Here is a 15084-nt window from a genome sequence, read left to right on the forward strand (position 1 = left end):
GACTCTTGGCTTGCTGGCTTAATTGACTTCCAGCACTTGGATTCAGATAGTCCTTTTACCTGCAGTGCAGGAGTGACGAGCAGGTGGTTCTTCAACTGTGACCTCTACAGCACACTACCGCTCAAACCTAGACTAATAGACAGGGAACTCAGTTCACCAGCATACCTTGTCCTGCTACCACACACAGACCATGGTTACCCCTTTCTCTTTGGGTTCCTAGGAGGATGAAACAAAAACATCTTTGTGAGATGGCTTTCAGCAGAGAGGAGAAGGGGTGTCATGGTGATGGAGGGAGATAGTTAGCCCCCTCTTCCTATTATGTTCCGCTCCCTGAATGAAATTTCTCTATCCCTCTAGAGGTGGAGAACTCCATAGAGGACTTTACCAGGCAGTGTCTGAATTTACATTCACATTCTTTCTCGCTCTGTAGCTCTGTAGCTCTGATGGTAAAGAATCCAACAAACTTTTCATCACATGGCTGATTGAGAATTCTGTTCTTCCTGCCTGCCATTGGTGTTGGAAAAATTTGAAGATTGACACTTGACTGCATTATGATTGCAGCGTCCTCAGCCATTAAGTCCTGGCATGGGATTCAAACCCAGAGTTTCTGTTTCAGAGGCAGGGACACCACCCAATGTCAACTCCTGCTTGTAGAGCATCAAACCTGAAGCGATTCCATAGAAATGCACAATTGGTGACTGGGCAATTCAGAACTAGAGACCACAGCCTTTTTGTCCTTGCTGTAGATCTTCGACATCTGATCTTTGCTCAAATGAAAATCAAGCAAGGTGAGAACCCGAAATAGTCTGGTGTCATTTGATTGGAAAACCAGTCGAATAGCTATCAGGAAATAGAAGCCTAAGTTTAGAGTGTGTCACAGAGGAAGTAACAGCCATGAGGGTCTGAATCATAGAATCATACAATCCCTATAGTGCAGAAAGAGGCCGTTCAGTCCATCAAGTCTGCACCAATCTTCTCTAGAGCATCCCACCCAAACCCAGCCTCCCCACCCTATCCCCATAACCCAGTATTTACCATGACTAATCCCCTAACCTGAACAACTCTAGATATTAGAGGGCAATTTAGCATGTCCAATCGACCTAACCTGCACATCTTTAGACTTCATGTTAAATGCCAGAATTTCTAACCATGTTAGGACCTCCACTTAAAAATAAAGAATATTCTCTCGCGAGTTTTGCCCTTGTTAGGTAGAATTTAGTTCCCTTCACTTCCCCTACACTCGGGTGAATTGGAGGGGGTGGGGTGGGGAATGACAGGGGAAGACAGTGTGATTGACAACAGGGAGGCTGTGAGGTTGCGTTTGCCTCCTGTCTCCTTCCGGGTGGCTAGGCCCATGGGTGACCTTTCTGAATGCTTCATCCCATCCTCTCACTGATATCCACCCAACAGTAGGTAGTGGGCTTGACACCATTACCCGATGGACTGGAGGATACTTCATGCCTGATTGATGGACCTGGCATCAGGAGGGGTGGCCCTCACACAGGTGCCAACGTCTTGGCCCCAGCACTGCCTCGACACTTGCTGGTGAATCCCACCTTGCAGGTGAATCCCACCTTGCAAGCCCCATCTCGCCTGCGATTGCCTTTCTCCTGGGATCAATTGGCAATCCTGGGTGAAGGCCTTCCAGCACTAGATGGAATGGCTGCCATTTCATTGCCAGCCTCAGATACCCAGCAGCCTTTGGGGCTGGGATCTCATCCTGCTGCAGACTCGATTGGATAGCACCGCTCTGGTCACTGTCAGCCAAGAATATCAGAGCATCAAAACGCCTGGCAACAAGCAGCAGAGAGCTGTCTTTGGTCCACTAACCAGTGAGGGAGACCGTCCTTGCCATATTGTCTCTGGTCTCACTGTGTTCTCTGCCCCCAGTCTCACTGTGCCCTCTATCCCCAGGTCACACTGTGCCCTCTACTCCCAGGTCTCACTGTGCCCTCTACCCCAGGTCTCACTGTGTCCTCTACTCCCAGGTCTCACTGTGCACTCGACCCCAGGTCCAACTGTAACACTCTACCCCCCCCCGGTCTCACTGAGCCCTTCATCCCCCATCTCACTGAGCCCTTCACCCCTGGTCTCACTGAGCCCTTTACCCCCGGTCTCACAGCCCTTCACCACCGGTCTCACTGAGTCCTTCACCCCCGGTCTCACTGAGCCCTTCATCCCCGGTGTCACAGTGCCCTCTAACCCTGGTCTCACTGTGCCCTCTACACCTCTGTTTCACTGTGCCTTCTACTCTGGGTCTCACTGTGACACTCTACCCCAGTCTCACTGCGCTCTTTACCCCAAGTCACACTATGCCGTCCGACCCTGAGTTTCACTGTGCCCTCTACCCTGGTCTCACTGTGCCCTCTATCCCGGATCTCACTGTGCCCTTCACTCCCAGTCTCACTGTACCCTCTAACCCTGGTCTCACTGTGCCCTCAATCCCCAATTTTTCTGTGTCCTCTACCCCCTGTCTCACTGTGCCCTCTATCCCCGGTCTCACTGTGCCCTCTAACCCTGGTCTCACTGTGCCATCTAGCCCCAATTTTTCTGTGGCCTCTACCCCCTGTCTCACTGTGCCCTCTAACCCTGGTCTCACTGTGCCCTCTACCCCTGGTCTCACTGTGCCCTCCAACCCCAGTCTCATGGTACCCTCTAGTCCGGGTGTCCCTGTATCCTCTATCTCTGGTATCACTGTACCCTGTAACCGCAGTCTCACTGTGTCCTCTAATCCTGGTATCACTGTGCACTCTATCCATGGTCTCACTGTGCCCTTTATCCCCAGTCTCATTGTGCCCTCTACCCCTGGTCTCACAGTGCTCTCCAACCCTGGTCTCACTGTGTCCTCTACCTCTGGTCTCACTGTGCCATTTACCCCCCGGGCTCACTATGACACTCTATCCCAGTCTCACTGTGTCCTCTAACCCAGGTCTCACTGTGCCTTCTACTCCCTGGTCTCACTGTACCCTCCAACCACAGTCACACGGTGTCCTCAACGCCGGGTCTTACTATGCCTCCTATCTCCAGTATCACTGTACTCTGTAACCACAGTCTCACTGTGCCCTCTATCCCCGGTATCACTGTGCCCTGTGTCCCCATTCTCACTGTGCCCTCTACTCCCGGTGTCATTATGCCCTCTACTCCCCGGTCTCACTGTGACCTCTAGCCTGGGTCTCACTGTGACATTCTATCCTGGGTCTCACTATGCCCTTCACCCCTGTCTCAATGTGCCCTCTACCTCTGGTCTTACTGTGCCCTCTACTCCCCAGTCTCACTGTGCCCTCTACCTCTAGTCTCACTGTGCCCTCTACCTCTGGTCTCACTGTGCCCTCTACCCCCAGTCTCACTGTGCCCTCCTCCCTGGTCTTACTGTGCCCTCTATCTCTAGTCTCACTGTGCCCTCTACCCCAGTGTCATGGTGATACCATATCCCCGGTCTCACTGTGCCCTCTACCCCAGTCTCATGGTGACACTATATCCCCGGTCTCACTGTGACCTCCACCACCAGTCTCACTGTGCCCTCTACCCCAGTTCTCACTGTGCCCTCTACCCCCAATCTCACTGTGCTCTCTACCCTCAGTCTCACTATGCCCTCTACCCCCAGTCTCACTGTTGCTTCTACCCCAGTCTCATTGTGCCCTATGCCCCAGTCTCACTGTGCCCTTTACCCTGGTCTCACTGTGACCCTCCTCTGTACGTCTATGGGAAACAAAACAAAATAATTGTGTGGAGTGTAAAGAATGATTAAAAGGTTACTCTGATGTATATTTAACGCCTGAAAATGAATAACTGAGCACTCATATTGTAGCAATTGCAGTCCACTGTCATAATATTCTTTGACATAATGTGCTTGTGGCTCTGAAAATATCAGCAGCTCCTTATCACATTGAGACCAGTGTTTCTGCTAACATAATGTACTGTTTTGAGAGAGACAAGAAGTTCACATGGGGCTTTTTGCACTTGCATTTCAGCTGCTGCTATACTGCCTGAACTCCATGATATCTGGTGAACTGGTGATGGAGAAAGTCCGCTTCTGGCAGTGGCCAGGAATTGCCACCACCCTGCCAATATTTGCCACTTCCTTCTGCGGTCACCCGTAAGTGAAGAAAAACAGTGGTGCGAACAAACTGCTTGCTTTAGACATTGCAACGTGAAAGGGCTTGATTACCTGAAAAACTCTTTTGTTTTAGGGCTAGAGCTTCTTTGAAAGGAGGGTTAACCTTATTCCTGTGGACTGAGCGGAATCAAAGTTCCTGTATCCTGGTGTATAATTAAGCTGTTCATTCAGAACACAGCTTCCTTGTGGAAACAGGCCCGTTGGCCCAACAGGTCCACACTGACCCTCTGAAGAGGAGCCCACCCAGACTCATTCTCCTACTACACTGTAGTTACCCCTAACTAAAGGACCTAACTTACACATCGCTGAACACTTTAGGCAATTTAGCATGGCCAATTCATCTAACCTGCACATCTTTGGACTGTGGGAGGAAACTGGAGGAAACCCACGCAGACACAGGGAGAATGTACAAACTCCACACAGACAGTCGCCTGAAGCTGGAATTGAACCCGGGTCCCTGGTGCTATGAGGCAGCAGTGCTAACTATTGAACCATCATGCCAAGACTTTACGATTTTGAGTTTCTAATCTCCAACAAGTACCCCCACCCCCAGCTCAAAGATTCCTCCAATTCTGGCCTTTTGAGTGTCTCCAATTTTAATTGTTCCTCCTGTTAATTGTCATGCCTTCGCTGTTTTATCTCGGAGACAGTGAGACCTGCAGATACTGGAGATCAGAGTTGAGAGTGTGGTGCTGGAAAAGTACAGCAGGTCAGGCAGCATCCGAGGAGCAGGAGAGTTGACGTTTCGGTTGTAAGCCCTTCATTACAAGGGCTTATTCCTCATGAAGGGCTCCGGCCCGAAACGTTGATTCTCCTGCTCCTCGGATGCTGCCGGACCTGCTGTGCTTTTCCAGCACCACACTTTCAACTTCGCTGTTTTATCCCTGAGTCCTGGAATCCTATCGCAAATCAATTGCCCATATCAACCTCTCTTGCTTCCTTTGAAGATGCTCCCACCCTAATATCTCCTTCAAATAAAAAATAAAGAACTGCAGATTTCAGGAGGTCTGAAACAAGAACAGAGATTACTGATGACACTCAGCAGGCCTGGCAGCATCTGTGGCAAGAAAGTAGAGTTAACGTTTCGGGTCCAATGACTCTTCATCAGAACTGTCAGGCGCGAGACATTAACTCTGTTTTCACCCCACAGATGCAGCGTGGGTGTCTCTGTGGCCAGCACTGCTGCCTCACAGCGCCAGAGACCCAGGTTTGATTGCAGTCTTGGGCGACTATTTGTGTGAAATTCGTAAATTGTCTGCGTGGGTTTCCTTTGGGTGCTCTGGTTTCCTCCCACAGCCCAAAGATGTGCAGGTTTTGTGGATTGACCATGCTCAATTGCCCATAGAATTCAGGGATGTGCTGGCTAATTAACCTAGCCATGGGAAATGCAGGATTACAGGGATAAGGTAGGGGTTTTAGTCTGGGTGGGATGCTCTTCTGAGGGTCGGTGAGGAGCTGATGGGCCGAATGGTCTGCTTCCACACTATAGGAATTCTATAAGGCCGGACCTGCTTAGTTTCTCCAGCAATTTCTGTTTTGTTTTCCATTAATATCTCCCTATGTGTCACTGCATCAATTTTCTTTTGATAAATGGACCTGCAAATTGCTTTGCGGTCATTTGCCACATGAAAGACACCGTAGAAATGTAAGTTGTTGTTGCACATCTGAGTACGATAGAGTCAGACTGCCTTCCGATGAAATGCCATTTGCAATACGGAAGCTGTCACCGGGTCAACCTGAACCTGGACACATGAGAGAAATGAGCAGGTATTCTCTGGGACCAAGACGCAGGTTCCAGGCTAAATTAAAAGCAAAAGAACTGTGGATGCTGGAAATCAGAACCCCAAAGTAGAAACTGATAGAAGATCTCAGCAGTTCAGGCAGCATCTGTGGAGAGAAACCAAAGTTAGTGCTTCGGGTTGAGTGACCCGTTCTGAGGAAGGTGTCACTGGATGGCACCTCCACCCTATCTCACACCATCCTGACGGACAGTACTTTTCTGTAATTGGACAATCAGGAGGGAAGGGGCAGGCAAACAATTGGCCTCAGGATCAATAAGACCCCTCCCATCCGTAAGGCCAGGTTCGATTGTTCATTACCCAGGGTCGGATGTGCGAGCAATATTTGATGTTGGAGTCAGACACTAACCTTCCAATCTAAGCTATGTTTACATTATGTTCTCTCTTCGATGTTCTATGTCAAGGCTGGTGCTTCCAATGTACTTCAACCTCAGAGGGCAATCTGTGGAGCAGATGAACGTGATCTGCAAGCAAGCAACCATCACCACCTTTGCATTTTACACAGTAGTGAGTTACTCAGCGTGTGTTTCGACCGATGCTTTAGCTCTGGAGTAGTCCTTGAGTTTGTGAGCTGTAAATCCAAGTCATTAAAGTCCTACTTGATTCATAGAAACGCAGAAACATAGAAACAGGAGCAGAAGTAGGCCATTCGGCCCTTCAAGCCAGCTCTGCCATTCAGTACAATCATGGCTGATCATGTGATTTCAGTTTCCCACTCCCACTTTGTCTCCATACCCTTTCAGCTGCCAGGGCCAACTCCAGCTCCCTCTTGAATATATCTAACAAATTGTCCCCAACAGCCTTCTGTGGGAGAGAATTCCACACTTCCAAAACTCTCTGAGTGAAGGAATTCTTCCTCATCTCAGTCCTGAATGGCTTAATTCCTTATTCGTAGCCCAGAATGAACAGGACAGAACTTGTCCCTCTGTGTACTTCTGTTCCACCTTGTGGTGGGATCAGGTCCGATCCTCACTTTGTATTTAGCTGCACTTAAGAGAAAAAGCAGATGTGAACCCGGCAATCTATTTCAAAGGCAATCATGGGAATAAGACAAAATCAATCTTAAGCCAATGAAAGGCGAATTTGAAACTGAAACCGGGAAGTTTCTGGCCCTGGAAAGGGACATTTTACCTTGTAAATGGGCAGTAACTGATCAGCTGTTTTATACCCATTAATACCTCACTTTTACTGTATTTCAATTGAAGTGAATGGCAGGTGACATATAACCGGTTGTTGATTGGGGTTTAGACTGTGTAACCTTTGCCCAAAAGTAAAATAGTCTCTTACTCGTATATATCTCAAGACAACGCTGAAATGCAAACCTAAGATTAGAAGAAAATTTAGTATAAGATGTAAACATGTTACTAAAAGATGCATGTCACAAGTTAAATTGATTCAAAATAAACAAATTGCCTCAGTGAGCATCCATAAAGAGCTGGCAATACATAGTTAAAGCAGAATAGAGGTGATTTAATAAGGAACTCGACAGTCTCTGTTATTCTTTCATTTCAAGAAAGCAATGATCACGGGCTGGGAAGTTATTTGCATGATCAGTGACAAAGCCGTGGTGGCTCAGTGGTTAGCACTGCTGCCTCACAGCCCCAGGGACCCGGGTTCAATTCCCACCCTGGGCAACTCTCTGTGTGGAGTTTACACATTCTCCCTGTGTCAGCATGGGTTTCCTCCCACAGTCCAAAGATGTGTGGGTTAGGTAAATTGGCCATGGTAAACTGCCCGCTGTATTAGTCAGGGGTAAATGTGGGAGAATGGGTCTGAGTGGGTTGTTCTTCGGAGGGTTGGTGTGGACTTGTTGGGCTGAAGGACCTGTTTCCACACTGTAAGGAGTCTAGTCAGTTTTGGGTTTGAAGTGCTTGGATTATAATACTGCTATGGTTTTGATTCTTTAAACTGAAAGCAGATGTTCATATTTTACTATTTTCTTCCTATATATAAACATTTCAGGTTGGAGTCTGTGGCTATCTGACGCTGGTTGAAGCTGTACCGGGCGATATACTTGCTGCTCTACCCCCGAGTTTTGCAACACACGGCACCCGTGCTATATTTTTAATCTCACTCACACTGAGCTTCCCACTGGTCATTCTACCCTGTCGACAAGCCATTAGCACGCTCCTTTTTGAACAAGAGGTTAGTTTATTGATCAATCAGACAAATGGTAATTGCCAATATGAGAGAAAACTGAAGAGAACTTGAATCTTTATGGGGTAGACATAGAGAAGATGTTTCCATTTTGTGGGAGACTGCCAGACATTGAGGGACCGGAACTGTAAGACGTTACTAATGAACACCTGGAGCAATTCAAGACAAATTTCTTGATCAGAGGATAGTTAGAATTTATTCCTTACAGGGAGAGATTGTAATGATTAACATGGATGTGTTCAGAGCTGAAAATGTGTTGCTGGAAAAGCGCAGCAGGTCAGGCAGCATCCAAGGAACAGGAGAATCGACGTTTCGGGCATAGGCCCTTCTTCAGGATGTGTTCAGGGCATGGTAGACAATGGCTTGAGGGAGAAGGCAGGGTATGCTGATATGGTGAAATAGAGTGAGGTTAGAAGAAACCTGGAACAGAAATCCCATTATAGACAATTAAATTGAGCCACCTGCTTCTGTATGTTTGTTGAGTTTGGTGTAGCATTGGTGGATTATAAGAACACAACCAATGCCACAGGATTTCCATGCCCTTTCCCATCCAATTACTCTTCTGGGTTGGCTTAGTTTTCTATTGATAATAACTCATATTGGCAGTTCTCAGTTACAGACTGAAGCCACAACTGGAAGCATTGGGAACATTATGAGTGCTCTACAAAACACCCCCATCCTCAATGATTGGGGGAGCCTGGCACATCAGTGCATTTACATCTTCATTCAGAAATGCCAAGTGGATAATCCATCTCAACCTCCTCCAGAGGTCCCCAGCATCACAGGTACTAGCTAATTCGATTCACTCCATGCGATAAAAAGAAATGGCTGATGTACTGCAAAAGCTATGGGCCCTAACAAAATTCCGGCAATATTGATGCTCCAGAACTTGCCATATCCCTAGCCAAGCTGTTACCATATAGGAAGGACAGTCTATTGAGTATGCAGAGAGAAATTACTCCTGGATCATAGATTGTATCTGTTGGGTCTTCCCTTTTTCTGAATTTGTTTAAAAATGAGTAAACATGTTGGATTTTAAAAAACTCAAAGGATTTTCAGCAATCACTGTTATATTCTTTACACATTTTACAGAAAGAAGATGGCACATTCTCAGTGAGTGGAGATATGCCCCTTTGTCAGCATGTAATAACTACAATGGTGATAGTTTATGGTACCATGATCATGGGTATCCTGGTACCAGATGGTAAGTGCAATTGGAATGTATGTGCTGGAACTAACAGTATGAGAGTGGCTTAATTTAATAGGAAAACAGACTTGGAGTGGGGGTGCTGAATGGCTTCTGAGTTCAGGGGGGCTGGAAACTCTGATAAAATGATGTCCTGGGTAAGTATTAGGATCCCATCGTTTTCTGTTGTTGTTGCTTGATCTATAAACTATGACAGTCTCCTGTATTGTCTGTTATTACTGCTTTACTGTTCTTTCCAAATAAACATGTTCTCTAGATGATTGCTTCTGGCATGTTCTAGTGGTAGTTACGTTTAGGATTAGGGTTGGGGTTACAGTTAGGATACATTGCAATAGAGTTAGGGTTAGGGTTAGGATTAGAGTTAGGGTACATTGCAACAGAGTTAAGGTTAGGGTACGTTGTAATAGAGTTGGGGTACACTGCAATAGGGTTAGGGTTAAGGTGCATTGAAATAGGCTCAGGATTAGGATGAGGGTTAGGATGAGCATATATTGCAATTTGGTTAGAGTTAGGATTACAATTAGGTTACAATGCAGTAGGGTTATGGTTAAGATTAGGATTAGTGTTAGGGTGAGGGTATGTTGCAATAAAGTTAGAGTATACTGCAACAGGGTTAGGGTGAAGGTTAAGGTACATTGCAGTAGGATTAGGTTTACGTTTAAGGTAGCAATAGCATTAGGGTTAGGATATAGGGTTACGGTACATTGCAATAAGGTTAGGGTTAGGTTTAGGATTATGGTTAGGGTTAGGGTACTTTGCAATAAGATTAGGGTTAGGATGAGGGTTAGGATTAGGGTACTTCACTTTTATAAGACAGTTTATGTTATATCTAGGAAACTGAGTTCAGGGACAAGTGCAAAGTGCTACAGTGCGAAGTAACACAAAGGTTTGTCCCACTGCGAGTGAAGGTTTGTTTGGAGGAGGGATTGAGAGTAAGGAAAATGTGACAAAATGACCAGACGGGAAATGAAGGGAGCTCTTTAATCACAACAAGTTGTTCAATCTGAAATGCACCGCCTGAAAGGGAAGTGGAAAAAGTTTCATATGTAATTTTCAAAACAGGATTGGTTAAATGAATGAAGGAGACAATTTGAAGGGTTATGTGAAAGGGGCAAGGGAGTGGGAGTAATTGGATAGCTCATTCAGCAAACCATGCAAGAGGTTAAATGTCTTTCTTCTGTGCTTTCTAATTCCAGTAAATTCCAAGCTCCTAATAACAAACATCACTTTTTCCTCCTGATAATGCGCCTTAACTTGTGCCAACTGTAAATGCATGGCCTTTGTTACATGTTCAAAGCTTCAGACAAGCGTTACCTTTGCTCCTGTTCCTCCGATGAGATTCTTATCATTGCCCTGACAGTGGTCTGTGTTTGGTCTTTCAGTGCAGACTGTGTTAGCAATCATCGGAACCACTATGGGAACAGTCATCTGCTTCATTTGCCCATCTGTATTTCATGCGAAACTACGGAAAGATACTTTCACAGGAAGAGTAAGTATAACCTTACTACGGCACGTTACGCTGTAAACTTCGGGAGTTAGGGTTAGTCATTTACTATTTCACTTCCAGTGTTGGGAAGTTCTAGGTTCCATTTTCACACCTCAAACCGTGGAATATATTCCTATAGGATCATTCCTTCTGTTTAGAAGGTTGGTACAATGGCTCAGTGGTTAGCACTGCTGCCTCACAGCACCAGGGACCTGGGTTTGATCGCAGCCTCAGGTGACTGCCTGTGTGGAGTTTGTATGTTCTCCTTGTGCCAGCATAGGTTTCTTCCCATGGCCCAAAGATGGGCAGGTTTGGTGGATTGGCCATAGGAGTCTGGGTGGGATACCCTTCAGAGGGTCAGTGCAGACTTGAATGACCCCTATCCACACCAGAGGGTGGATTTTCTTTTTCCAGTCAACTGGTGGATCAGGGGTAATTTTAACCCTCACAATGTGCATACATAGGACAGGTGTGGTGTTAAAATATGAAAATTCTGTACCCAAATTCAAAACTTCCTACCCCCAATTTTAATGCGAGGGAGGCAAGGGTGCTGACAGCCAATCAGTTCACTGGAAGGAGGTAGGCAATGTAATTATTACAGTGAGGCATCATGTTGTGCCACTAGTTTATACTTAACCCTGGCCTCACAAAATCAAATGAGTAAAGGGAGGTGAATCTGTTGACATGGAGCTGGGGGAGGGGGTGGGTGGGTAAAGGTTTCCTGCTGGCCCCTGAATTGCTGCTGCTTTACCACGTTGCTGCAATCAGACAATGCTGTATGTCCGACTTATGTCGTGATGATGTCGATACTCTCAAATAGCTTCTTCATGCTTTGGCGCAGGCCTCTCACTCTTCATATTTTGTTTTATTTTCTCTGAGTCTACACCCAGGCTTAAGCCACCAATCACAGTAAGCATCAATACTAAACACATAATCACATAATCAAACACACAATTAAACATGACAGCGTTCAACCTCCCACGCTTTTCTGTTTTGATCTTCTCTGTTCCTGGTCTTTTTGGTGTTGCCGGAATCGGAATGACCCCACCTCCAGTTTCCCTGATCTCCTCTGGGTTCAGACTGGGATCACCCTCTTTAGTCTGACATTCTGACCTCCCCATATTCCCTGGGCTGTGGCCTGGTGATGAATGGCCTGCCCAGCAGCCTCTCTGTCTGGTCATCCATGGTCAGGAAACAGAGACAAAATATGGCCATCAGGGCTTGGCTTGGCGTGTGACAGAGAAGCCTGCTCCTCTGAGTTTCCTGGTCTCAAATCAGCAATCCCCCCTGCCTGTTCACCTCCCACCCCCAACACAACCCTGAGACTCTCCTCACTTGGAAGTGATTTTCTGACTGGGGAGCATTGGAGTATTCGGAGCTGCAGATGGAAACAAACTTGAAAGGTGGGGGTGGCCAGTGTGACAGAGGTGGCTGTGGGCGGTCTTTGTGAAAGAAGCAGTAAGGATTCAAATGCTCAGCTCCGACTGTCAAGCGTGTAAACAATGGGGGAAGGGGATGAAGTCAGCGAAGGTGAGATGGAATTTGTGATGGTTTCCATGAGCCTTAGTCATCCCTACATTTAGGTGGATAGGAGGGCACAGTTTATTCAGGACTGGATATCTTATGGCATGGGGCAGTCGAGGGGTAAGGAGTGATGATGAAGAGAAAGAGCTGAAGACCTCGATGTTTTCGCAGACAATGTGGAAATGGGAAAGAGGAATGGGCCCCAAATCTTGCTTCCTTGGGCACTCCACAAGGTTGCATTGTTGGTGTGGCCACAGAGATCATGGGGAAGAGCCTCTGGCTCTGAAAAGACAATGAGAATGGAGTTAAATAAAGGTGATTAACTCCACTGCATAGCAGAGGAAATGGCTGACAGAATAAAATTCATTATCACAGAGAAATAGGAGATTTTTCCATCATTCAATTCTGTCCCACGTCTAATTCCTATTGATCAGTGATAAATTCAGCAATATGTTGAAGTGGCTCTGATTGTTTTGGTAAATACCAATCACATTTGTTTTTTTTTAAACATAAATGGGACTGTACAGCCATCTTGTTGAACTATATTCCAAGGAACATGCAAATTGTTTCCAACCTACATTCCCAATGGCAAAGCAGCTTTCATAGAATTCCTACACTGTGGAAACAGACAATTTGGCCCATCCTATTCCCACCAACCTTCCAAAGAACATTCCCAATGGCTAACCCACCTAGCCTGTTCATCCCTGGACACTATAGGGCAATTTAGCATGGTCAATCCACCAAACCAGAGCACCCAGAAGAAGCTTATGCAGACACGGAGAGAATGTGCAAACTCCACACAGAGGCTGGAATCCAACCTAGGTCCGTGGTGCTGTGAGGCAGCAGTGTTAACCACTGAGCCACCGTGCCGCCCAGCTTTCTACCTGGGCTGTCTCTCTCTTGTAGATAGTTGGTGTGACGGTCCATGTCCAATGCAAAGGGAAGTCCATGCTGGGAAGAGGTTATCCATTTTTACATTGGCAGGCATTTCCAAGTCTGAAACGGCAGTTGAACGTGATGGAAAATATCATGCTATGCTCTGGTTTGGCCTCAGGAACCTCCCTCAGGGAGTCAGGGTAATGTTTTAGTGATATGATCTCTCCAAGGAGAAAAATGATGTAAAGGAAGGCGGAAGCTCATGTGGAGAAAGTATATTTTCATAGAGCTTTTCAACCTGTTCCTGTTTTTTACATGCTATGCAGTCCACAAGGTTGACCACAGGGTTTCCATTAAACAAATTGATCCAAACTTTTGTGCTTAACACACAATAGTTGACTTGGGTGGTGAGGCTGAGGCTGGAATTATGAAAGAAAAGCCATTCCAAAACTCAACAGAAAATTCTTCATTTGCTTCATGAAGCTCATTGTTAATTTAACTCACTAACTCATTCAATATGTGATCTTATCATGTGAAATGATACATCCAGATGTTGTAGTATCGAGAGCCATTTTAAGGCATGTATTTGGGTCAATATTAATGCGCTCAAAAGGGTCTCATTTTAAACGTGGTGTTGCAGATTGTTCTGGGTTTCGGAATCCTCTTGCTCCTTATCCGTGCATCAAGCATCACTGATTTAAATGGGGAAGAGCTCCAATTACAGCCAATCCGGAAATCCAGGGTGCCCGATGAATCAGGAAATGCAAAGATTGCATTAAGGAGTGGAGGTAAGGCAATTCACTGATGCTGCCGTTGTGGAAATGTTTCTGTATATCAATCGTTTAAAAAAAAGTGTAAACGGTCATTGTGAATAATCAGAGCTGCTCCGTTTTCGTCTGACCACTGAGGTGGATCCTGGGGTGAGTAGACAGAAATGTTGCAGTGGGAGTACGATGCACAGCTTGCTGGCAGTTACCCTACTCTGGGCTAGTTTCCAACAAGCCACATCAATGTGAAATCACTGAAGTGTCTTCAAATGGCGGGAAGCCAGGAAAGGCTATTAAGGGAATTTTAAGGGTAATTAAGGCCTCAGTGCTGCTCAGAAGCAACCCCTGTGGTGGATGAATCATGGAAATGAAAATAGCTGACCTCCTGGGAGGAGATCTGGGGCCAATATTTCAGTTGCATTTAAACAAATGCTACCACACCAACCCACCCTACTCTCTCCAATATCAATGTCAGAAGATAGCCTCGGCCATGGTCACGTGACTTCCTGTTAAGGAGGTTTCCAACTTCCACACTGACAGTGTGATAGCTGTCATTCAAAGAATCATAGCCAAAGAGATATACAACACAGAAAAAGATCCTTCAGTCCAACCAGTCCATGCGGACCAGATATCCTAAATTAATCTAGTCCTATTTGCCAGCACTTGGTCCAGAGTTGGAGGATTTGAGTTATAGGGAGAGGCTGAACAGGCTGGGGCTGTTTTCCCTGGAGCGTCGGAGACTGAAGGGTGACCTTTTTTTTTTAGATTACTTACAGTGTGGAAACAGGCCCTTCGGCCCAACAAGTCCACACCGGCCCGCCGAAGCGCAACCCACCCAGACCCATTCCCCTACATTTACCTAACACTACAGGCAATTTACATGGCCAATTCACCTAACCTGCACATTTTTGGACTGTGGGAGGAAACCAGAGCACCCGGAGGAAACCCACGCAGACACGGGGAGAATATGCAAATTCCACACAGTCAGTTGCCTGAGGTGGGAATTAACCCGGGTTTCTGAAGCTGTGAGGCAGCAGTGCTAACCACTGTGCCACCATGCTGCCCACCTTATTGAGGTTTACAAAATTATGAGGGGCACGGATAGGATAACTAGACAAAGTCTTTTCCCTGGGATCGGGGAGTCCAGAACT

General features: G+C 46.4%; 1 protein-coding gene across 1 annotated transcript in view; it reads left to right on the forward strand.

Annotated features, from left to right (window-relative positions):
- Positions 1-15084, forward strand: part of LOC122560543 (putative sodium-coupled neutral amino acid transporter 10) — an 82249-nt gene that overhangs the window by 21795 nt on the left and 45370 nt on the right. The window contains exons 6-11 of the mRNA XM_043711277.1: positions 3972-4096; positions 6321-6423; positions 7879-8061; positions 9166-9277; positions 10663-10769; positions 13807-13954. Coding sequence (XP_043567212.1) covers positions 3972-4096; positions 6321-6423; positions 7879-8061; positions 9166-9277; positions 10663-10769; positions 13807-13954 — 778 coding nt within the window. The remainder of the gene's footprint in view (positions 1-3971; positions 4097-6320; positions 6424-7878; positions 8062-9165; positions 9278-10662; positions 10770-13806; positions 13955-15084) is intronic.

The sequence above is a fragment of the Chiloscyllium plagiosum genome, chromosome 21 (assembly GCF_004010195.1).
Source record: "Chiloscyllium plagiosum isolate BGI_BamShark_2017 chromosome 21, ASM401019v2, whole genome shotgun sequence".
Classification (NCBI taxonomy): Eukaryota; Metazoa; Chordata; class Chondrichthyes; order Orectolobiformes; family Hemiscylliidae; genus Chiloscyllium; species Chiloscyllium plagiosum.